This window comes from Bos grunniens, chromosome X (genome assembly GCF_055505025.1).
Source record: "Bos grunniens cultivar Pamir isolate PY7600 chromosome X, Bosgru_T2T1.0, whole genome shotgun sequence".
Classification (NCBI taxonomy): domain Eukaryota; kingdom Metazoa; phylum Chordata; class Mammalia; order Artiodactyla; family Bovidae; genus Bos; species Bos grunniens.
The window spans coordinates 62,680,157-62,706,278 of NC_141194.1; the positions used below are offsets into that span (position 1 = coordinate 62,680,157).

At 39.9% G+C, this 26,122-nt stretch overlaps 1 protein-coding gene and 1 pseudogene across 5 annotated transcripts in view; one reads left to right on the plus strand and one right to left on the minus strand.

Moving 5' to 3' along the window:
* EDA (ectodysplasin A) overlaps positions 1-26,122 on the plus strand; it is a 483,240-nt gene that overhangs the window by 441,738 nt on the left and 15,380 nt on the right. For all 5 annotated transcript variants that reach the window (XM_086389898.1, XM_086389894.1, XM_086389895.1 and 2 more), the window contains exon 3: positions 24,891-24,914. In XM_086389898.1, the coding sequence (XP_086246024.1) occupies positions 24,891-24,914 (24 nt within the window). The remainder of the gene's footprint in view (positions 1-24,890; positions 24,915-26,122) is intronic.
* On the minus strand, positions 1,640-2,387 carry LOC147340557 (general transcription factor IIF subunit 2 pseudogene; annotated as a pseudogene).

Below are 26,122 nucleotides of genomic sequence, written 5' to 3' on the forward strand. Positions count from 1 at the left end.
AGAAACAGTTCCCATATACTCTCTTTCCCCCAACCCTTGGCAACCACTTATCTTTTAATTAATTGTCGCCACAGTTTTGTCTTTTCCAGAATGTCATACAGTTGGAATCATGCAGTAGGTAGCTTTTTCAGGCTGGCCTCTTTCACTTAGCAATGTGCACTTAAAGTTCCTCCATGTCTTTGTGTGGCTTTATAGCTTATTTCTTTTTACTGCTAAATAATATTCCACTGTATGGAGGGACCACAGTTTGTTTATCCATTCACCTATTAAATGATATTTTAGTTGCTTCCCAGTTTTGGAATCATGGATAAAGCTGCTATAAACATTCATATGCAGGTTTTGTTTGAATATAAGTTTCAACAATTTTGAGCAAACCTAGAAGTGTGGTTACTGGGTTGTGTACAAGTGTTAACTTGCTCAGTTGTGTTCAACTCTTTGCAAGTCTATGGACTGTAGCCCACCAGGCTCCTCTGTCCATAGGATTCTCCAGGCAAGAATACTGGAGTGGATAGCCATTCCCTTTTTCAGGGGATCTTCCCAACCCAGGGATCCAACCTTGGTCTCCTGCATTCCAGGCAGATTCTCTACTGTCTGAGTCACCAGGGATGCCCCACTGGATTGTGTGGTAAGACTATTTTAACTTTGTAAGAAATTGCCAAACTTTCTTTCAGGGTGCCTATACTATTTTGCATTCCCACCTGCACTGAATGAGATTCCTGTTGCCCTACATCCCTGTCAGCATTTAGTATTGTCAGTGTTTTGTATTTTAGCAGTTCTAGTAGATGTGCAGTGCTAGCTCATTGGCTTGATTTGCATTTCCCTAATGACTTTTGCTGTTGGGATCATATGCTTATTTGTAATCTATATATCTTCTTTGGTGAGGTGTCTGTTTCAATCTTTTACCAATTTCTTAATTGGATTATTTTCTGATTGTTGTTTTAAGTGTTCTTTTTATATATTGAATACCAGTCCTTTACCAGATATGTGTTTTGCAAATATTTTCTCCCAGTCTGTGGCTTGTCTTTTGATTAACTTAAGAGGGTCTTTCTCAGAGCAGAAGTTTTTAATTTTAATTAAGTCCAACTTCATAATTTGTTTCTTTCATGGATTGTGCTTTTAGAGCGCTGCCTAAAAATCCAATGCCAAACCCAAGGTCAAGTAGACTTTTTCATATGTTATTTTCTAGGAGATTTGTTTTGTTCTGTTTCAGAATAAGAAACTTTTGAGAATTTCTGTAGTTGACTGCCTTTTTCCTGCTGTGCCACTCACTTTGAATCTGTATTACCTCAACTCCTCAGAGAGAAACAAGGACAGGGAGTCCTCATTTAGAAAACATTTCCTAATTTTACATTTTTAAAGTTAATATTTAAAAATAAAACCCTTCTTCAACCCCCAACTGCTAACACCATCATGAATAATTTTATTTAATACAAGTTAAGTTTATAAATAAATGTGTTCTTTTTCCTCAAAAATCACTTAAGCAACTTTACAAGAATCATTGTTTAAAAAATTTACCTAGAGAAATTAAAGTACCATTTTCCCCCTAACACAGATGGTGCTCAAGGATTCACATATCAAGGTCGTTTGCTTAGAGCATCACCTTTTAGTTGTTCTGTTAGCAGGTGGGCTTTGGGTCTTCTTAATCACTCTTTTCTTCTCCTTGAGAATGTCTGTACTCTGGTTTCAGTTCCCATGTGTCTTTGTGGATCCCTTTTACATTTTGAATACCAATTTCTTTTAAGATTTCCTTCAGGTACAACACAGGCTGTTTTGTGGTGTCCTCCAAGTCCTTAAGATTATAATATTGATGTTTCTCAAAAGCCAAAACCAGCTTGTCTAAAATGTGTTGTTTATCAGTTCAAACTTGTTTTCCATCTTCTTCTTTTTCCTTTTATATTCTATATTGTATTGATGATTAGCAACAGGTTTGTAATTGGTTGTCACAACTTTGTCCAGGTGCTGTGGTAGCCTTACAGAATTGGAAGATTCTTCTATTTGTAATCTCTTGAATCGCTGGTAGTTTTCACTGGCAGCGGGTCAGCATTCAGCTCTTTGTACCACTATTCCTTCCAGTGAAAGCTTATCTGATGAGCTCTGAGTAAACCCTGTTAATGTCTGTCCTCTAACACTTTGCAAGATAAATTCATGTTCTCTAGAGCACTGACTGAAGCTATTTTTCTGCCAATATCATAAGTATTTGCAAGATCCTCTTTCAAAGTAAATGACACCTTGGTCCTTCCTTGATTTTTGGAAATCCACAGTTTTCCAACTTCACTTCTTTCAGGGGCCTTAGCCCATTGCAGTGACAGATATCAAAGAACCCTGACCCACCACATTCTGGTGTTCTGTTTGGCGCCTGTCACGTCAAGTTCCCTGCTTTCAGCCATGGATCTGTTGCCAGCAAAGGTGTGCGGGTCAAAGTAGCGGGCCCCAGGAGCTGGAGGCTATGGGGCAAAGGGCCAGAGCAGAAAGCAAAATTGGCTGGAGGCTGACTGTGAAGAGCTGGGGTTCACATGCTGGGATGCTGGAAGCCAGGGAACTTCCAGGAGTTTTAGAGTTCTGTGTTTTACACTCAGTTCTATGATCCATTTTGAGTTTATTTTTGTGGAAGGTATAAGGACAGTGTCTGGATGCTTTTTTTTTTTTTTTTTCATGAGCTGTCCAGTTGTTTCAGCACCATTTGTTGAAAAAACTATTCTTTCTCCACTGGATTGCTTTGTTCCTTTGTCAAAAATCAGTTGACTATATTTGTTTAGTTTGGGTCAACTCCTGTGCTCTCTATTCTGGCCCATTAACCTGTATGTCTATTGTTCCACCAATACCAACACAATCATGATTACCATATCTTTATGCTAAATTTTGTATCAGGTAGTTTTGGCCCTCCAACTTTGTTCTTATACTTGAATATTGTGAGTCTTTTTCCTTTGTGCATAAAATACAAAGTCAGGGTTTTTTACATCCACAAAATAATTTGCTGGGATTTTGACTGGGATTGCATTGAGTCCATAGATAAGTTGAAAAGAAATGACATCTTAACAGTATCAAGTCTTCCTGTTCATGAACATGGAATATCCTTCCATTTATTTAGGATTTTATTTCTTTCATCAGAGTTTTATAGTTTTCCCTCATATAAATCTTACACATATTCTGTTTGATTTGTGCATAAGTATTTCTTCTTTTTTGGTGCTAAAGTGTTTTTTTTTTTAATTTCAAATTCCAGTTGTTCATTGTTAGTATAGGAAAACAATTAACTTTTGTATATTGGGTTTGTATCTCACAGCTTTATTATACTTGCTTATTAATTCCAGGAGCATTTTTTTGTCAATGCGCTGGGATTTTTTTTACATAGAAAATCACAACATCTACAAACAAAGACAATATTATTTCTTTTTTCCCAATCTGTGTGCCTTCTCTTTTCTTATTTTTAACTATTAATTTTATATTGAAGTATAGGCAATTAACAATGTTGTGATAGTTTCAGGTGGAACAGCAAAGGGACTCAGCCATACATAAACATGTATCCATTCTCCCTCAAACTCCCCTCCCATCCAGGCTGCCACATAACATTGAGCTGATTTCCCTGTGCTCTATAGTAGATCCTTGTTGGTTATCTATTTTAAATACAGCAGTGTGTACACATCCATTCCAAACTCCCTAACTATCCCTTCCCCCAACCCTTCCCCACTGAAAACCATAAGTTCTTTCTCTAATTCTGTGATTCTGTTTCTGTTTTGTAAGTTCAGTTCAGTTCAGTCACTCAGTCGTGTCTTACTCTTTGCGAACCCATGGACTGCAGTACGCCAGGCTTCCCTGTCCATCACCAACTCCTGGAGCTTGCCCAAACTCATGTGCATTGAGTCAGTGATGCCATCCAACCATCTCATCCTCCATCGTCCCTCTCTCCTCCTGCCTTCAATCTTTCCCAGCATCAAGGTCTTTCCCAATAAGTTAGTTCTTTGCATCAGGTGGCCAAAGTACCAGAGTTTCAGCTTCAGCATCAGTCCTTCCAGTGAATATTCAGGACTGATTTCCTTTAGGATTGACTGGTTTGATCTCCTTGCAGTCCAAGGGACTCTCAAGAGTCTTCTCCAGCACCACAGTTCAAAAGCATCAATTCTTCAGTGCTCAGCTTTCTTTATAGTCCAACTCTCACAATTATACATAACTACTTGAAAAACCATAGCTTTGATTGGTAAGTAAGTTCATTTGTATAATTTCTTTTTAGATTCTGCATGTAAGAGATGTCATATATTTCTCCTTCTCTGTCTGACTTCACTTAGTAAGACAATCTCTAGGTCTGTCCATGTTGGTGCAAGAGGTATTATTTCATTCTTCTCAATGTCTGGGTTATTATTCCATTGTATATGTGTATCACGTCTTCTTTATCCATTCCTTTGTCAGTGGATATTTAGGATGCTTCCATGTCTTGGCTATTGTAAACAGTGCTGCAGTGAATATTGGGGTGCATGTATCTTTTTGATTTATGGTTTTCTCCAGACATATGCCCAGGAGTGGGATTGCAGAGTCTTGTAGTAGCTGTATTTTTAGTTTTTTAAGGAACCTCCTGTTCTTCATAGTTGTACCAATTTACATTCCCACCAACACTATAGGAGGATTTCCTTCTCTTCACACCCTCTCTAATTTTATTGTTTGTGGACATATTTTATGATAACCATTTGGACTGGTGTGAGGTGATGTCTCTTAGTTTTGATTTGCATTTCTCTAATAATTGAATACTTGGATGCAATCTCAAAAATGACAGAATGATCTCTGTTGGTTTCCAAGGCAAACCATTCAATATCACAGTAATCCAAGTCTATGCCCCAACCAGTAATGCAGAAGAAGCTGAAGTTGAACGCTTCTATGAAGACCTACAAGACTTGCTAGAACTAACACCCAAAAAAGATGTCCTTTTTATTATAGGGGCTGGAATGCAAAAGTAGGAAGTCAAGAAACACCTGGAGTAACAGGCAAATTTGGCCTTGGAATACAGAATGAAGCAGGGCAAAGGCAAACAGAGTTCTGCCAAGAAAACGCACTGGTCATAGCAAACACCCTCTTCCATTAAGACAGGAGAAGGCTCTACACATGGACATCACCAGATGGTCAACACCAAAATCAGGTTGATTACATTCTTTGCAGGCAAAGATGGAGAAGCTCTATACAGTCAGCAAAAACAAGACCGGGAGCTGACTGTGACTCAGATCATGAACTCCTTATTGCCAAATTCAGACTGAAATTGAAAAAAATGGGGAAAACCACTAGACCATTCAGGTATGACTTAAATCAAATCCCTTATGATTATACAGTGGAAGTGAGAAATAGATTTAAGGGACTAGATCTGATAGATAGAGTGCCTGATGAACTATGGATGGAGGTTCATGACATTCTACAGGAGACAGGGATCAAGACCATCGCCATGGAAAAGAAATGCAAAAAAGCAAAATGGCTGTCTGGGGAGGCCTTACAAATAGCTGTGAAAAGAAGAGAAGCAAAAAGCAAAGGAGAAAAGGAAAGATATACCCACTTGAATGCAGAGTTCCAAAGAATAGCAAGGAGAGATAAGAAAGCCTTCCTCAGTGTTCAGTGCAAAGAAATAGAGGAAAACAACAGAATGGGAAAGACTAGAGATCTCTTCAAGAAAATCAGAGATACCAAAGGAACATTTCATGCAAAGATGGGCATAATAAAAGGCATAAATGGTATGGACCTAACAGAAGCAGAAGATATTAAGAGGAGGTGGCAAGAATACACAGAAGAACTGTACAAAAAGATCTTCACGACCCAGATAATCACAAAGATGTGAACACCCACCCTCATCTAGAGCCAGACATCCTGAAATGTGAAGTCAAGTGGCCCTTAGGAAGCATCACTATGAACAAAGCTAGTGGAGGTGATGGAATTCCAGTTGAGCTATTTCAAATTCTAAAAGCTGATGCTGTAAAAGTGCTGCACTCAATAGGTCAGCAAATTTGGAAAACTCAGCAGTGGCCACAGGACTGGAAAAGGTCAGTTTTCATTCCAATCCCAAAGAAAGGCAATGCCAAAGAATGCTCAAACCACCACACAATTGTACTCATCTCACACGCTAGTAAAGTAATGCTCAAAATTCTCCAAGCCACGCTTCAGCAATATGTGAACCGTGAACTTCCTGATGTTCAAGCTGGTTTTAGAAAAGGCAGAGGAACCAGAGATCAAATTGCCAACATCCGCTGGATCATGGAAAAAGCAAGAGAGTTCCAGAAAAGCATCTTTTTCTGCTTTATTGACTATGCCAAAGCCTTTGACTGTGTGGATCACAATAAACTGTGGAAAATTCTGAAAGAGATGGGAATACCAGTCCACCTGACCTGCCACTTGAGAAACCTATATGCAGGTCAGGAAGCAACAGTTAGAACTGGACATGGAACAACAGACTTGTTCCAAATGGGAAAAGGAGTAGGTCAAGGCTGTATATTGTCACCCTGCTTATTTAACTTCTATGCAGAGTACATCATGAGAAACGCTGAGCTGGAGGAAGCACAAGCTGGAATCAAGATTGCTGGGAGAAATATCAATAACCTCAGATATGCAGATGACACCACCCTTATGGCAGAAAGTGAAGAGGAACTAAAAAGCCGCTTGATGAAGGTGAAAGAGGAGAGTGAAAAAGTTGGCTTAAAGCTCAACATTCAGAAAACGAAGATCATGGCATCTGGTCCCATCACTTCATGGCAAATAGATGGGGAAACAGTGGCTGACTATTTTTCTGGGCTCCAAAATCACTGCAGATGGTGATTGCAGCCATTAAATTAAAAGACGCTTACTCCTTGGAAGGAAATTTATGACCAACCTAGACAGCATATTCTAAAGCAGAGACATTACTTTGCCAACAAAGGTCCATCTAGTCAAGGCTATGGTTTTTCCAGTAGTAATGTATGGATGTGAGAGTTGAACTGTAAAGAAAGCTTTTGAACTGTGGTGTTACAGAAGAATTGATGCTTTTGAACTGTGGTGTTGGAGAAGACTCTTGAGAGTTCCTCGGACTGCAAGGAGACCCAACCAGTCCATCCTAAAGGAGATCAGTCCTGGGTGTTCATTGGAGGGACTGATGTTGGAGGGACTGATGTTGGAGCTGAAACTCCAATACTTTGGCCACCTTATGCGGAGAGCTGAGTCATTGGAAAAGACCCTGATGCTGGGAAAGATTGAGGGCAGGAGGAGAAGGGGATGACAGAGGATGAGATGTTTGGATTGCATCACTGACACAATGGACATGGGTTTGGGTGAACTCCGGGAGTTGGTGATGGACAGGGAGGCCTGGCATGCTACGGTTCATGGGGTCACAATGAGTCAGACATGACTGAGCAGCTGAACTGAACTGAATAATTAGCGATGTTGAGCATGTTTTCATGTGCCTGTTGTATGCCTTTTCTTTCTTGTCTTACCTTATTGCATTAGCTGGGAGCTCCAGTGTGATGTCAAATAGGAGTGGTCAGATGGGACATCCTTACCTCATTCTCAGTCATAGAGTGAAATCATCTAGTTTCTCAGCATAAGTATGATATTAGCTATAGATTTTTGTAGATTTTTTAATCAAATTGATCAAGTCTTTCTCTTCTCCTAATTTGACAAGAGCTCTCATCATGAATGGATCTTGGATTTTATCAAATGATTCTTCTGCATCTATTGATAGTGATCATATGGTTTTTCTTCTTAAGCATTTCACTGTATGATGGATTAAGTTAGTTTTTTAATATTAAATCAGCCTTGTGTACTAGAAATAAATACCACTTAGTTGTGCTGTATAATTTTTGTAACATTGTTGAATTTGACTTGCTAATATTTTGTTGAGGATTTTTGCAACTATTTTCAATGAGATGTTGGTCTGTAGTTTTCCTTTCTTTTAATATATTTGACTTTGGTATTAGGATAATTCTAGCTTCATGGAATGAGCTAGAAAGTGTTCCATCTGGTTCTATTTTCTGCAAGAGGTTGTAGAGAATTGTTATAATTTCTTCCCTAAATGGTAAAATTCATCAGTGAAACCATCTGGGCCTGGTACTTTCTGTTTTAAAAGGTTATTAATTGTTGATTCAATTTCTTTAATATATATAGGCCTATTCAGATTATATAGTCAATTTCTTTAATATATATAGATGTGTTATCATTTCAGATTATATGTTTCTCCATATATGAGTCTTGATAGATTATATCTTTCAAATAATTAGCCAGTTTCATCTAAGTTATCAAATTTGTAAGCAGTTTGTTCATGGTATTATTTTATTATCCTTTTAATGTACATTAGATCAGTAGTAATGGCCCTTCTTTCCTTTCTGATATTAGTAATTTGTGTTTTTTTCTCTCCCTTTCTTGGTTAGCCTAGGTAAGGGTTTATCAATATTATTCATCTTTTCAAAGAACCAGCTTTTGGTTTCATTGATCTTTTTTTTCATTGCTTTCTTGTTTTCAATTTCATTTCTTTTACTTTGATTTTTATTTTTCTTCTCTTGGGCTTACTCTGAATTCAAATTGCTCTTCTTTTTCTAGTTTCCTGAGGTGGAATCTTAGATTAAATATTTTCCAAAATCGTTTAGATCTTTTTTCCTATTGTAATTCATGTGATTTTCCAACCACTTTCTGTTACTGATCTCTAGTTTAATTCCATTGTAATAAGAGAGTACAATCAATATGATAACTATGCTTTTAAATTTGCTAAGGTATGTTTTATGACACATAATGTTTATCTCAGTGAATGTTCCATGTGAACTTGAGAAGAGTATATCCTGCTATTGTTGGATGAAGTATTCTATAAATGTCAGTTAGATACTAGTTGATTAATGGTGCTATTCAGCTCAGTATATCCTTACCAATTTTATCCTGCTGGATATTTCAGTTACTTATCAAGGGATGGTGAAGCCTCCAACTATAATAGTGGAGTCATCAGATTTTGCCATAAGATTAAAGGATCTTATGTCACAGAAAATTGACCCCTCTATCACTATATAATCCCTGATAATTTCCCTTCCTCTGAAGTCAACTTTGTCTGAAATTAGCTTTCTTTTGATTAGTGTTAGCATCGTATATCTTTCACCATCCCTTTACTTTTAATCTGTCTTTGTCTTATAGTTAAAGTGTTTATTTCTTACAGAAATAGTTGGTTATTGGATTTTTATCTACTTTGACAGTTTCTATCTGTTAACCGATATATTTATTCCATTCAAAGTGATTATTGAAGGACTTCCCTGGTGATCCAATGGATAAGACTTTGGGCTCCCAATGCAGTGGGCTTAGGTTTGATCCCTGTTCAGAGAACTATATCTGACATGCTGCAGCTAAGAGTTTGCATGCTGCAACTAAAGATACTGCATACTGCAGTTAAAGATCTAGCATGGCAAAGTGAAGACTGAAGACCTCAGGTACTGCAACTAAGACCCAGTGCAGCCAAATAAATAAGTAAATAAGAGGAGAGAACTGAAGAAATGTTTTTTTTTTTAATTAATTATTGATAAGTGTATGCCCCAACCAGTAACGCTGAAGAAGCTGAAGTTGAATGGTTCTATGAAGACCTACAAGACCTTTTAGAACTAACACCCAAAAAAAGATGTCCTTTCCATTATAGGGGACTGGAATGCAAAAGTAGAAAGTCAAGAAACACCTGGAGTAACAGGCAAATTTGGCCTTGGAATACAGAATGAAGCAGGGCAAAGGCTAATAGAGTTCTGCCAAGAGAACATACTGGTCATAGCAAACACCCTCTTCCAACAACACAAGAGAAGACTCTACACATGGACATCACCAGATGGTCAACACCAAAATCAGATTGATTATATTCTTTGCAGCCAAAAATGGAGAAGCTCTATACAGTCAGCAAAAACAAGACCAGGAGCTAACTGTGGCTCAGATCATGAACTCCTTATTGCCAAATTTAGACTTAAATTGAAGAAAGTAGGGAAAACCACTAGACCATTCAGGTATGACCTAAATAAAATCCCTTATGATTATACAGTGGAAGTGAAAAATAGATTTAAGGGACTAGATCTGATAGATAGAGTGCCTGATGAACTATGGACTGAGGTTCGTGACATTGTACAGGAGACAGGGATCAGGACTATCCCCATGGAAAAGAAATGCAAAAAAGCAAAATGGCTTTCTGGGGAGGCCTTACAAATAGCTGGGAAAAGAAGAGAAGCGAGAAGCAAAGGAGAAAAGGAAAGATATCAGCATCTGAATGCAGATTTCCAAAGAATAGCAAGGAGAGATAAGAAAGCCTTCCTCAGTGATCAATGCAGAGAAATAGAGGAAAACAACAGAATGGGAAAGACTAGAGATATCTTCAAGAAAATGAGAGATACCAAGGGAACATTTCATGCAAAGATGGGCTCGATATAGGACAGAGATGGTGTGGACCTAACAGAAGCAGAAGATATTAAGAAGAGGTGGCAAGAATACACAGAAGAACTGTACAAAAAAGAGCTTCATGACCCAGATAATCACGATGGTGTGAACACTCACCTAGAGCCAGACATCCTTAAATGTGAATATAAGTGGGCCTTAGGAAGCTTCACTACGAACAAAGCTAGTGGAGGTGATGGAATTCCAGTTGAGTTATTTCAAATCCTGAAAGATGATGCTGTGAAAGTGCTGTGCTCAATATGCCAGCAAATTTGGAAAACTCAGCAGTGTCCACAGGACTGGAAAAGGTCAGTTTTCATTCCAATCCCAAAGAAAGGCAATGCCAAAGAATGTTCATAAGTTCAGTCAGTTCAGTTGAGTTGCTCAGTTGTGTCCGACTCTTTGTGACCCCATGAATCGCAGCATGCCACGCCACCAACTCCCAAAGTTCACTCAAACTCACGTCCATCAAGTTGGTGATGCCATCCAGCCATCTCATCCTCTGTTGTCCCCTTCTCCTCCTGCCTCCAATCCCACCCAGCGTCAGAGTCTTTTCCAATGAGTCAACTCTTCATATCAAGTGGCCAATGTACTGGAGCTTCAGCTTTAGCATCATTCCTTCCAAAGAAATTCCAGGGCTGATATCCTTCAGAATGGACTGGTTGGATCTCCTTGCGTCCAAGGGACTCTCAGGAGTCTTCTCCAACACCACAGTTCAAAAGCATCAATTCTTTGGCACTCAGCCTTCTTCACAGTCCAACTCTCACATCCATACATGACCACTGGAAAAACCATCGCCTTGACTAGATCGATCTTTGTTGGCAAAGTAATGTCTCTGCCTTTGAATATGCTATCTAGGTTGGTCATAACTTTCCTTCCAAGGAGTAAGCATCTTTTAATTTCATGGCTGCAGTCACCATCTGCAGTGATTTTGGCGCCCAAAAAAATAAAGTCTGACACTGTTTCCACTGTTTCCCCATCTATTTCCCATGAAGAATCTTCATACTACCGCACAATTGCACTCACTTCACTGCTAGTAAAGTAATGCTCAAAATTCTCCAAGCCAGGCTTCAGCAGTACGTGAGCCGTGAACTTCCAGATGTTCAGGCTGGTTTTAGAAAAGGCAGAGGAACCAGAGATCAAATTGCCAACATCTGCTGGATCATCAAAAAAGCAAGAGAGTTCCAGAAAAACATCTATTTCTGCTTTATTGACTATGCCAAAGCCTTTGACTGTGTGGATCACAATAAACTGTGGAAAATTCTGAAAGAGATGGGAATACCAGACCACCTGACCTGCCTCTTGAGAAACCTATATTCAGGTCAGGAAGCAACAGTTAGAACTGGACATGGAACAACAGACTGGTTCCAAATAGGAAAAGGAGTACATCAAGGCTGTATATTGTCACCCTGCTTATTTAACTTCTATGTAGAGTACATCATGGGAAACGCTGGGCTGTAAGAAGCACAAGCTGGAATCAAGATTGCTGGAAGACATATCAATAACCTCAGATATGCAGATGACACCACCCTTATGGCAGAAAGTGCAGAAGAACTAAAAAGCCTCTTGATGAAGGTGAAAGAAGAGAGTGAAAAAGTTGGCTTAAAGCTCAACATTCAGAAAACGAAGATCATGGCATCTGGTCCCATCACTTCATGGGAAATAGATGGGGAAACAAAGCTGTAACTCCAGTACTTTGGCCACCTCATGTGAAGAGTTGACTCATTGGAAAAGACTCTGATGCTGGTAGGGATTGGGGACAGGAGAAGAAGGGGACGACAGAGGATGAGATGCCTGGATGGCATCACCGACTCGATGGACGTGAGTCTGAGTGAACTCTGGGAGTTGGTGATGGACAGGGAGGCCTGGCGTGCTGCGATTCATGGGGTCGCAAAGAGTCGGACACGACTGAGTGACTGAACTGAACTGAACTGAACTGAAGTTAATATATACTATATTTGTAACTTTTTGTATTCATTGACCATTTCTTTGTTTCTTTTTCTGTCTTCCACTCCTTTTCTGCCTTCTCTGGCTTTAATCAAACATTTTATATTGCTATGATTCCATTTTCTTTCCTCTTTTATATCAGTTATACTTATAAAAATGTTTAGTGGTTGCCCTAGAGTTTGAAATATATATTTATAACTTATCCAATATTACTTTCAAATAATATTATACCACTTCACAGGTAGTACAAGTATGTTATAACAAAGTGTTTTCAATTCTTCCCCTGCATCCTTTATACCACAGCTGTTATTTGTTTCACTTATTCACAAGCTATAATCACTGAATACTTCTTTGCTTTTTATTTTATTATTTTGAGTGAACTATTATCTATTAAATTATTATCTATTAAACTATTAAGTTAAATAGATAATATTCAGTGATTATAGCTTGTGAATAAGTGAAATTAAACTATTGTTAAACTATTAAATTATCTATAAACTATTATCTATTAAATCGATTAAGAATAAGTAAAATAAATAAAATATTTTATTTTACTTTTATTAAGTCCTTCTCTAATATTCTTTCTTTATGTAGATCCAAGTTTCTGACCTACGTAATTTTCCTTTTCTGAAGAACTTCTTTTAACATTTCTTATAAGACATGTCTCCTGGCAACAAATTCAATCAATTTTTGTTTGAGAAAGTCTTTATTTCAGCTTCATTTTTGAAGAATACTTTTGTTGGATACAGAATTCAAGCTTTTTTTTTTTCTTTAAGCACTTTAAATATTTCACTGCACTCTCTTGCCTTAATAATTTCTGAAGAGAAGCCAATGTAATTTTTTTTTACCCCTCTGCCTTCTTTACAAATTGTCTCTTTTTCTTTTATTTTCTGCAGTTTAAATATGATATGCCTAGTGGTCAGCATTTTGGTATTTGTCCTGCTTGATATTCTCTGAGTTTCTTGGATCTAAGGTTTGGTATCTCATTACTTTTAGAAAACTCTTATTTGATATTACTTCAAATATTTCCTCTATTCCCTCCTCTCTCTTTCTTCTGGTATTCCTATTATGTGTATATACCCCATTTGTAATTGTACCACAGTCTTTGGATATGCTATTCCATCTTTTTCATTGCTTTTTTATCTCTGCATTTCATGTATGAAGTTTGTATTGACATCTTCAAGTTCACTAGCTCACTAATAGTGAGTTATTGTTGTTGTTGTTTTGGTTAGCCAATTTTATTTTTTAATTCTATTTATTTAAACTTAAAAAAGTGTTCACCCATTTCTCCTACCCCTCCCTCAGCCTTCACCTCTGGCAGCCACCAATCTGTTCTCTGTATCTATGCGCTTGGTTGGTTTGTTTGTTTGTTTATCTGTTTTTTAATGCTACATATAAGAGAGATCATATGGTATTTGAACTTCTCTGTCTGACTTATTTCACTTAGAATAATGCCCTCAAGGTCATTTGTGTTGTTGTCCATTCTTTTTTATGGCCAAGTAATATTCCATTGGCTTCCCTGGTGGCTCAGTGGTTAAAGAATCTGCCCGACAATGCTGGAGACATGGGTTCAATCCCTGGTCCTGGAAGATCCCACATGCTGAGGAGCAACTAAGTCCATGTACCACAGCGACTGGCCCTGAGCTCTGGAACCCGGGAGCTGCAACTACTGAGCCCATGTGCTGCAGCTCCTGAAGCCCACACACCCTAGAGCCTGTGCTCCACAAGAACAGCCACTGTAATGAGAAGCTCACACACTGCAACTAAAGAGAAGCCCCTGCTCGCTGCAACTAGAGAAAAACCCTCACAGCAACAAAGACCCAGCACAGCCAAACATAAAAATAAGTTAAAAAAAAAAAAAAAAAAGAACCCGCCTGCCAATGTAGGAAACGTGTGTTCAAACCCTGGGTCAAGGAGATCCCCTGGAAGAGGGCATGGCAACCCACTCTACTATTCTTGCTTGGAGAATCCCCTGCACAGAGGAGCCTGGTGGGCTACAATCCACAGTGTCACAAAGAATCAGACATAACTGAAGCGAATTAACACACATGCACACAGGCATGCTCCTTTGTATTTCTGTGATATCAGTTGTAGTATCTCCTCTTTCATTTCTGAGTCTGGTTCTGATGCTTGGTTTATCACTCCAGACTATGTTTTTACTATGCCTTGTAATTTTTGACTGAAAACCAGATATGATTTACTGGATAAAAGAAACTGAGTTAGGGAGGCCAGTAGTGTAAAGGTTTTATGTTCAACTAAGAGTTAATCTGGGCTTCCTAGGTGGCTCAATGGTAAAGAATCTGCTTTCCAAGCAGGAGACACAGTTTCGATCCCTGTGTCAGGAAGATCCCCTGGAAATCTTTAAGAGCACTTTAAATGGCAACCCACTCTAGTATTCTTGCCTGGGAAATCCCATAGACAGAGGAACCTGGTAGGCTACAGTCCATGGAGTTTAAAAGAGTCAGACACGATTTAGCAACTAAACAACAGCAACAAGAGTTAGTTTATGTTTACTCTTTGATGAAGCTGTGGTGTCAGAGGCTAAAATTGTCTGTCTCATTGTTCTTATATTAGTCTCTTCATGTGCTCTTTGATTATCCATAGAAACTTTGTAACTAGGGTCTAAGACTTCCAATGTTTTTAGTTGTTATTGTTCAGTCACTAAGTCACATCTGACTCTTGGCAACCCCATGGACTGCAGCACGCCAAGCTCCCCTGTCCTCCACTATTTCCTGGAGTTTGCTCAAACTCATGTCCATTGAATCAATGTGGCTATCTAACCATCTCATCCTTTGCTGCCCCCTTCTCCTTTTGCCTTCAATCTTTCCCGCATCAATGTCTTTTCCAATGAGTCAGCTCTTAGCATCAGGTGGCCAAAGTATTGGAACCTCAGCATCAGTGCTTCCAATGAATATTCAGGGTTGACTTCCTTTAGGATTAACTGGTTTGATATTCTTTCAGTCCAAGGGACTCAAGAGTCTTCTCCAGCACCACAATTCAAAAGCATCAGTTCTTCTGTGCTCAGCCTTCTTTATGGTCCAACTCTCACATCCATACATGACTACTAGAAAACCAGAGCTTTGGCTATATGGCCCTTTGTTGGTAAAATGATATCTCTGCTTTTTAATACACTATCTAGGTTTGTCATAGCTTTCCTTCCAAGGAGCAAGTGTCTTTTAATTTCAGGCTATAGTCACTGTCCACAATTATTATACAAGAGTGCTGTTAATGTGATGATAAAGTGTGAGTAGAGTGGAATCTACTCTACAGTGGGGCTTCCCTGGTGGCTCAGACAGTAAAGCATCTGCCTGCAATGCGGGAGACCCGGGTTCAATCCCTGGGTTGGGAAGATCCTCTGGAGAAGGAAATGGCACCCCACTCCAGTACTCTTGCCTGGAAAATTCCATGGATGGAGGAGCCTGGTAGGCTATAGTCCATGGGGTCACAAAGAGTCGGACACGACTGAGCAACTTCACTTTAACTTTCAGAGTGGAATCATTCATTAAACTTATGACTTAGTCTTAGGTCTCAATCTTTTAGTGTGCCTGAGTTGATTTTTCATTCTGTCTGCCCTCTGCTGGATAAGAATAAGAGGCTTATGGAAGCTTCCTGATGGGAGAGACTGACTGTGGGAAAACTGGGTCTTCTTCTGATGGGCGGGGCTGTGCTCAGTTCAGTTCAGTTGGCAGTTGTGTCCAACTCTTTGTGACCCCATGGACTGCAGCACTCCAGGCATCCCTGTCCATCACCAACTCCCGGAGCTTGCTCAAACTCATATCCATCAAGTTGGTGATGCCATTCAACCATATCATCTTCTGTCATCCCCTTCTCCTCCTTCCTTCAATCTTTCCCAGCATCAGAGTCTTTTCCAGTGAGTCAGTTCTTCTCATCGGGTGGCCAAAGTATTAAAGCTTCAGCTTCAGCATCTGTCCTTCCTATGAATATTCAGGACTTATTTCCTTTAGGATGGACTGGTTGGATCTCCTTGCAGTCCTAGGGACCCTCAAGTGTCTTCTCCAACACCACAGTTCAAAAGCATCAATTCTTCAGTGCTCAGCTTTCCTTATGGTCCAACTCTCACATCCATACATGACTACTGGAAAAACCATAGCTTTGACTAGATGGACCTTTGTCAGCAAAGTAATGTCTCTGCTTTTTAATATGCTCTCTAGGATGGTCATAGCTTTTCTTCCAAGGAGCAAGTGTCTTTTAATTTCATGGCTGCAGTCACCATCTGCAGTGATTTTCGAGCCCCCCAAAATAAAGTCTCTCACTGTTTCCATTGTTTCCCCATCTATTTGCCATGAAGTGATGGGACCAGATGCCTTGATCTTCGTTTTTTGAATGTTGAGCTTTAAGCCAACTCTTTCACTCTCCTCTTTCACTTTCATCTAGATGCTATTTAGTTCTTCTTTGCTTTCTGCCATAAAAGTGAAGGTGGTGTTATCTGCATATCTGAGGTTATTAATATTTCTCCCAGCAATCTTGATTGCAGCTTGTGCTTCATCCAGCCTGGCATTTCGCATAATGTACTCTGCATATAAGTTAAATAAGCAGGGTGACAATATACATACTTGACATACTCCTTTCCCAATTTGGAACCAGTCCATTTTTCCATGTCTGGTTCTAACTGTTGCTTCTTGACCTGCATATAGATTCCTCAGGAGGCAGGTAAGGTAGTCTGGTTTTCCCATCTCTTTCAGAATTTTCCATAGTTTGTTGTGATCCACACAGTTAAAGGCTTTGGCATAGTCAGTAAAGCAGAAGTAGATGTTTTTCTGGAACTCACTTGCTTTTTTGATGATCCATTGGATATTGGCGGTTTGATCTCTGCTTCCTCTCTGCCTTTTCTAAATCCAGTTTGAACATCTGGAAGTTGTTCTGTTGCAGTCTGGCTTGGAGAAATTTAAGCATTACTTTGCTAGCATGTGAGATGAATGCAACTGTGCAGTAGTTTGAACATTCTTTGGCATTGCCTTTCTTTTAGATTGGAATGAAAACTGACCTTTTCCAGTCCTGTGGCCGCTGCTGAGTTTTCCAAATTTGCTGGCATATTGAGTGCAGCACTTTCACAGCATCATTTTAGGGCCATGCTCAATAAATCTTTAATCCAGTTTTCTGTTGATGGGCGGGGCTGTGTTCCCTCCCTGTTGTTTGGATGAGGGCAAACTATGGTAGTGTTAATGACCTCCTTCAAAAGGACTTGTGCACGCCCTGTTGTGTTCAGTGTCCCTGACCCTGCAGCAGGCCACTGTTGACTCACGCCTCCACTGGAGACCTCCTGGACATTCACAGGCACGTCTGGCTCAGTCTCTTGTGATACTGATTCTCCTGGCTCCTGGTGTACACGAGGCTTTGTTTGTACCCTCCAAGAGTCTGTTTCCCCAGTCCTGTGGATGTTCTGTAATCAAATCCCACTGGCCTCCAAAGTCAAATTGCCTGCAGGTTCTCAGTCACTTTGCTGGATACCCAGGTTGGGAATCTGTTGTGGGTCCTAGAGCTTTCTTAACATTACAAGAATTTCTTTGTTATAATTGTCTGCCTGGCAGCTCTATGGTGGGGCTAATGGTGACCTCCTCCAAGAGGGCTTATGCCACACACTGCATGACCAAGGTCTACTGCAGCCAGATCCCCTGTCCCCAAAGCAGGCCACTGCTGACCTGTGCCTCTCAAACACTCAAAGGCAGGTCTGGCTCAGACTCAGTGGGGTCTCTGGTTCCTGGTATACACAAGGTTTTGTTTGAGCCCTCCAAGCATCCCTGGTGGATATGGGGTTTGATTCTAAATGCAATTTGGCTCCTCTTACATTCTTGTTGGGGCTTCTTCTTTGCCCTTGGAAGTGTGGTATCTTTTCTTGGTGGGATCCAACATTCTCTTGTAGATGGTTGTTCAGCAGCAAGTTGCAACTTTGGAGTTCTTGCAGAAGATAAGTGCACGTCCTTCTACTCTGCCATCTTGGTAAGTCCAAGCAAGGCTTCAACAGAGAACTTGTAGATGTTCAAGCTGAATTTAGAAAAGGCAGAGGAACCAGAGATCAAATTGCCAACATCTGTTGGATCATAGAAAAGGCAAGAGAATTCCAGAAAAACATCTATTTCTGCTTTATTGATTATGCCAAAGCCTTTGATGGTGGATCACAACAACCTGTGGAAATTTTTTCAAGAGATGGAAATACCAGACCACCTTACCTGCCTCCTGAGGAATCTATATGCAGGTCAAGAAGCAACAGTTGGAACTGGACATGGAACAACAGACTAGTTCCAAATTGGGAAAGGAGTATGTCAAGGCTGTATATTGTCACCCTGCTTATTTAACTTTTATATGCAGAGTACATCATGTGAAATGCCAGGCTGGATGAAGCACAAGCTGCAATCAAGATTGCTGGGAGAAATATTAATAACCTCAGATATGCAGATAACACCACCTTCACTTTTATGGCAGAAAGCAAAGAAGAACTAAATAGCATCTAGATGAAAGTGAAAGAGGAGAGTGAAAGAGTTGGCTTAAAGCTCAACATTCAAAAAACGAAGATCAAGGCATCTGGTCCCATCACTTCATGGCAAATAGATGGGGAAACAATGGAAACAGTGAGAGACTTTATTTTGGGGGGGCTCCAAAATCACTGCAGATGGTGACTGCAGCCATGAAATTAAAAGACACTTGCTCCTTGGAAGAAAAGCTATGACCATCCTAGAGAGCATATTAAAAAGCAGAGACATTACTTTGCTGACAAAGGTCCATCTAGTCAAAGCTATGGTTTTTCCAGTAGTCATGTATGGATGTGAGAGTTGGACCATAAGGAAAGCTGAGCACTGAAGAATTGATGCTTTTGAACTGTGGTGTTGGAGAAGACACTTGAGGGTCCCTAGGACTGCAAGGAGATCCAACCAGTCCATCCTAAAGGAAATAAGTCCTGAATATTCATTGGAGGGACTGATGCTGAAGCTGAAGTTCCAGTACTGAACTACATGCATCCAGGCCACTGATGCAAAGAACTGACTCATGGGAAAGACTCTGATACTGGGAAAGATTGAAGGCGGGAGGGAAGGGGGATGACAGAGGATGAGATGGTTGGATGGGATCACTGAGTCGATGAACATGAGTTTGAGCAAGCTCCGGGAGCTGGTGATGGACAGGGATGCCTGGCCTGCTGCAGTCCATGGGATCCCAAAGAGTCGGACACAACTGAGCAACTGAACTGCACTGAACTGAGTTGGGTATTTCCTACCCCCCACCTCAGTATGCCTCTGGTAAAACTTCAGTCAGTTAGACTCTAATAAAAGTTTTCCTTGAGGGCAGGCGTTGTTAAAGATAATAGGTCCAGATATATTTCAAAATGGCTGCTTTCCTCTCCCCTTGCTAGAGGCACAAGAGCATTTTTCTCCAGTCTTCATAGTGAGAACCTTGTAGTGCTCTTGAAAGTAAAGCACATGAAAGTGTGGGGAACCCCCTAAGACTGAACCTTCCGAGGACTTTTATCCCTTGATCTACTTGGTCCACACTGAGCACCTAGCAATCTTTTTATTATAGTTTTAAAGTGTTCTTACTGATACCGACTTCAGGTACAGGCTTCTATTCCTAGTCAGCCATAAGTCTCTGTATCCACTAGTCTGTCTCTCCATCTTATAGAACAGCAATTTGCCTTGGGACTTCACTTCTCTGATGGATCTAAGAAGTAGTGATTTTAAGTTTGTTCAGCTTTTTTCTTATTGTGAGTATGGGAATGATGGCTTCCAAGAACTTGATGTGTGAAACCAGAAATTGGAAGTATATACGTTTATTTTTTAATTTCAAAGCACATCTAGAAAAACATGAATCTTTCAGGTTTCAGCTTACCTGAAAATATGTAGAAGCTGTGTGACTTTGTGCAATTAACTTAATCCATCTCTTCATCTATAAAATAAGCATAATAATGCCTACTTTGCTGGATTGTTATAAGACCTAAATGAGATATGCTAAGCATCTAGCACAGTGCATGGCTCATATATATTCAATAAATGTTAACTTTAATTACAATGTCATTTATCTTCATCAGAATCCTAGGCTTGAATAGAGACAAAGTGTACAAAGTATTCCCTAATTTAGAAGTTAAAGAATCAGAAGAAAATGGAACACTTGCCTTATGATCAGTTTGTGATTGAGTCACAACTAGACTCAGGCTAGGACTGCTGCCAGCTTCCATGGCCCTGATGTGGTTACAAGACTCCGTTTTCTTAATATCAGAGCAAATAGCTTGCCCACATTAATCAAAACCTGTCACATCTCAAATTTACTCCTATAAAAGCAATCTCAGCGACTGCACACCTGTCCGTCCCACTCTGATGTATTTGTGGGTTTTGCCTGCAGAAACCATGATGGTTCCAAGTACAGGGTATTAGAATGATAGAGAAATGTAGCCTGTTACCATGGAAACAGACATGTGACACCAATAGTGCTCTGAGTAGGCATGTAAAAGGTTCTGAAGCATATAGAGAAAATAAGTCAACATATCTAAAAAGATACAGAACTGAGCAGAGGTTACTGCTTTTTTCCTAGGTCAAGGTATTCATATCTAACATGGGATAGTTCTAGCTCCCTGGTTTTTTCTCTCTAGAAGATGGAAAACCACAATGACCTCGAGCAAAAGAAATGAGAATGGTTGATATAGAACCGGAACTTGGGGGAAAGGGAGGGAGGCTCAAGCTGCTGCTGCTGCTAAGTCGCTTCAGTCATGTCCAACTCTATGCGACTCCATAGATGGCAGCCCACCAGGCTCCTCCATCCATGGGATTTTCCAGGCAAGAGTACTGGAGTGGGGTGCCATTGCCTTCTCAGGGGAGACTCAAGAGGAAGGTGATATATGTATAATTAGGCTGATTTTCATTGTTGTACATCAGAAACCAAAACAACATTGTGAAGCAATTTTCCTCTGATTAAAGTTTTTTTTTTTAATTAAAAAAAAATGAACCAGGATTAATAGGACCATGTTGAAACTCATAAGAATTATTTACTGGCTATGGTGAGCTATATTAGAAAAAGAAGGAACTCCTTCCTGTATTGTTGAAATGATGTACTCACTAGCACCTATGGGAAGTGTGATACAATCTAAGGACAATCTTGTCTATACTTTTTTATCCTCATTTTTTTCAAGGGATATGCCAAATGTTCAGTGAGCAGATAGAAGCAAGTGGAAGATGAGCCTTGAGCGCTTGTAGCTCTCAGCCCTCTTCATACCATGGCCATTTCGGAAAATAAAGATAAAAATTTTATCCCATCACTTCATGACAAATAGATGGGGAAACAATGGAAACAGTGGCAGACTTTATTTTGTGGGGCTCCAAAATCACTGCAGATGGTGACTGCAGCCATGAAATTAAAAGACGCTTACTCCTTGGAAAAAAATTTATGACCAACCTAGACACCGTATTAAAAAGCAGAGACGTTACTTTGTCAACAAAGGTCCATCTAGTCAAGGCTGTGGTTTTTCCAGTAGTCATGTATGGATGTGAGAGTTGGGCTATAAAAAAAACTGAGCGCTGAAGAATTGATGCTTTTGAACTGTGGTGTTGGAGAAGACTCTGGAGAGTCCCTTGGACTGCAAGATCAAACCAGTCCATCCTCAAGGAAATCAGTCCTGAATATTCATTGGAAAGACTGATGTTGAAGCTGAAACTCCAATACTTTGGCCACCTCATACAAAGAGCTGACTCATTTGAAAAGACCCTGATGCTGGGAAAAATTGAAGGTGGGAGGAGAAGGGGATGACAGAAGATGAGATGGTTGAATGGCATCACGGACTTAATGGACATGAGTTTGAGTAAATTCCAGGAGTTGGTGATGGACAGGGAGGCCAGGCATGCTGCAGTCAATGGGGGTCACAAAGAGTCGGACACAACTTAGCGACTAAACTGAAATGAACTTACCTCACACAATATACCAAATCTATTCCAGATTAATTAAAATATTTAAATATAAAAAATGAAATTAGGAAAGAACCAGAAAAAATACAAAGAGTTACCTATGTAATGCTGATATATCCAAATTTAAAATGACAATGTAGAAATATAGTTACTGACATAGAAGAAAGGTATCAAGCAACAGATCCCATTTTGTGAAAATACCTATTTATATGCATAGAAAATTTCTAGATATGCATAAAGTGTTAATAGAGGTTGTTTGTGAGTAGTTTTTTAAACTATTTTTTCCTTTTTGCTCCTCTTTTCTATGTATGTATATATGCATGCATTTACATATGTGTAGTAAGTAGATATTTCTGGTAAAAAAATAATAGAAGTTAATGAAAAATTCTTAGCTTCCCTTTCCCTACTTTTCCTTGTATGGTCAAACTTCCTCCAGGAATTTATTTTCCTCAACTAACCAGTATAATTCCTTAATTCTCCCCCTTTAGTACTTTCCCATTCAACTGTAAGTTCTCTGAGAATAGACTTGTTTCATTATTTACTGTTCTTCCTTCCTAGGCATGCTCAGTAAGAACTGGTTGCATGGTGATCATCTAATTTTCTCAAAGCCTGCTTCGAACTCTGACGTAACAGTGAAGTTAAAGTTGTTCAGTCATGTCCGACTCTTGGCAACCCCATGGACTATACAGTCCATGGAATTCTACAGGCCAGAATACTGGAGTAGGTAGCCATTGCCTTCTCCAGGGGATCTTCCCAACCCAGGGATTGAACCCAGGTCTCCTGCATTGCAGGCAGATTCTTTACTGGCTGAGCCACAAGGGAAGCCCAACAACTGGAGTGGGTAGTCTATCCCTTCTCCAGTGGCTCTTCCCCACCCAGGAATCATACTGGGTCTCCTGCATTGCAAGCGGATTCTTTACCAACTGAGCTATCGGGGAAGCCTACAGTGTAACAGTAGTAACCTTTTAACCAGCTAAAATGGTCAGAAGCTTGGCCAGGGCTAACACAATCTGTCTATGAGGGCACTGTCTGCAATGGCTGTCATCTCACTGGTCTCCCAGGCTGAGGTAACCAACTAGTTAGCTGATAGCTTGTTGATGGGATTAGGCCTTTCTATGTAAAGTGAAAGTGAAGTCGCTTAGTCGTGTCCGACTCTTTGCGACCCATGGACTGTAGCCCACCAAGCTCCTCCATCTATGGGATTCTCCAGGCAAGAATACTGGAGTGGGTTGCCATTTCCTTCTCCACTTTCTATGTAAATCCCTCCCCAAATAGCTTTCTTGTTCAAGAATGTGGCCCTTCTCAAGCTGCCTCTTATTTAGTAAAATCTGTCTAGCTGTGCTTCCTTGCCAGAACCTCTGTGTACAATCTCAGTGCTGTTAAAAACAAACATAAAAGATAGGCAGTAAAGACACTGGGAGGAGAAAGAGAAAAAATGAGGATAGAAGAATGGAGGATCATGACCTTAAATGCAGCAGGTTGCTAAACCCAACCATAAACATTCCCTGCACATAATAATATCTACAGTTGCACGTGAAATTATTTTGCCAGGAAAGTCTACACAGACATTGGTTTTCAAGGGACTGATGGCCACACTGGCAGCCCTCCAAGTTAGAGACTTTACTGACTTCTGATTGAGTCTGCTTAGACAGAATCTTTGATAGAGTGAGCTCTTACTAGTAAAGATCATTCAGGCTTGTTGCAAGAATAAAATGAGATGACAGATGGAAATATGTTTTATAGTCTATAAAACAATGTACAACAAATGCTTGATGTTCTTGTGAGCTCCTGAGGGCACTGACAGGGGTTTAATGTGGTCCAGTAGAGTCTTCATGGGCGTTTGGAACAGATTTCAAATACCTGCATCTAAAGAAAATGAAACCCCCCTACAGAATGAAGTGAATTGTGTCCCCAGGAGGGAAAAACATGCCTGCACGTCTGGAGACAGCTGAACTGTGTATGTCTGAGGAATGATTGTTCCTTAACTATATGAAAAAAGCCTTGGGTTTTCTGAGTGCCCTCAATTGATTAGAATTGTTTTCTTTAGAAGTAATTCCCCAGAAAATGCTTGTGATTTCATTGTTGGTGAAACTGTTGACACTTCTTTTAAAGTGTCTGTTAACTTATGATAAATTACAGTAGGCGTTCATGTGGCCCCCATGTGGATGTATTATGGCTGCACTGCTTGAGTAACTAACAATTTAAATAACAGCAAGGAAGGGACTAAAAAGTAAACTGCTACTGCTCTGCTCCTTCCATGAAAATGACCCTTTTTTCCTTCAAGCTTCAACACGAGATTTCATATCAGTTCCTGACCTAAATGTGTGTCTCAGGACTTGCACAATTAATGGAATGCCGTCCTAAGGTTGTTGAGTTCTGCATTTCTGCACATTTCATTTTTATGGAGAAGTACTCATTCCCTCACTCCAAAGACTAAGCCTGAAAGATTTTTCTCCCTAGGAAAGAATCTTCCTTGTAACTTCATTGTTACAACAGTCAGAGACAGACTGGGGAGGTCTGATAGTTGTTAGATGCCTTGCCAATAACCTGACTCTCAGTTTGGGGCTCCCTCAGATTTGCAGTTTCTTAGTGGTTCCTCCTGTGAACATCTTGAAGAATACACACTGTTAATTTGCAGTGACTTAAATTTCCATTTTTTCTTTTTAATAGGTCCTGTTAAAAACAAGAAAAAGGGTAAGTCAATCTCTTGATTTTATAAAATTACCGCCATGTCTTTTCTAAAATTAGAAGAAAAAAATCAAGGGAGAAGGATTTTTATTCTCTTTCAGTGCTGTTTGTCCATTAGTTTACTCAGTTACATGTGATCTTCTTGAGTAGTATAGCTTCCAGGGAATGAGAAATATCTGTCATTTTTCAGTGATGATCTATTAAAGATAGAATTGCTTCTTAGCAACTTATGAAAGTTGTTTTTGCTTTTCTTTCTTGCTCCCTCTTCCATACAATTCATTTTACCTCTCTTTCCTTCATTCTTCCTTACTCTTTCCCCTGACCTTCTCTTTTCTCTTTTTTTTCCCCTCCTTTATCAAATCAATGACCAGGTATGAATGATGTCCTGAGAGATGTCAGTACCCTCTTTTTTGGCCTAAAAGCTATCCCTCGCCTATTTCTCAAGTAGTCAGGGAAGATATTTCTTGCTCTGGCATTTCAGTATATTCTTTATGATGGAAAAACTTGGCTATAGTAGTACCTTGACCTTTTAGTCTTTTCCAAGAAGCTTCTAGTTGAGCGAATCCATTGTACTATTGCTGGGTCTGTAAGTCTCCAGTGTGCTTGCAATGGGAATGACCCATGAGTTTGTACAAGAGCTTGCCTGCTTGAAAAGAAGAACCCAGTGACAGATAGGTTCCAAAAGACAGGACCAGGCGAACCTATGGTTCACTCCTTAGGACTAAGAAACCCAACCTTGAAACCAGTTTTAAGTACCTCTTTGTTTTTGTGTTCTGTCCTGGGAGGAAAATAGAGTGAAATTTATGATTTTTCATTAAAATATTCTAAGTGAAATAATTCTGTTAACATTTCTGGGGCTTTATAGAATATATTATCAACCCCAGATTAGACCCAAAACACTGGCTTCAGCTGCCTCCTGACACTTCTCTGAGCACTAGGGTGCTCCAGTGGCTTGAGGTGCCATGGCTCACTTGGGAAACTTGTGTCCCTGTTGAATAGAGGCTGAGGAGTGGCCTGGCCCCTGAGGACCTGAGCTGAGCAAAATTGGGAAATAGCCAGAGAACTGGAGTCAGTGAAGAAACATTTCTCTGTGGGGCCTGGGCATTCACTGAGCTATTCTGTCTTTTAAGAAAGTAAATTTGACTTTCAAGTGTGTAGTTTTCTGTTCTTGTCAGATCCCTTTAAGACAGAAATTTTAACAAACCTAGAAAGCT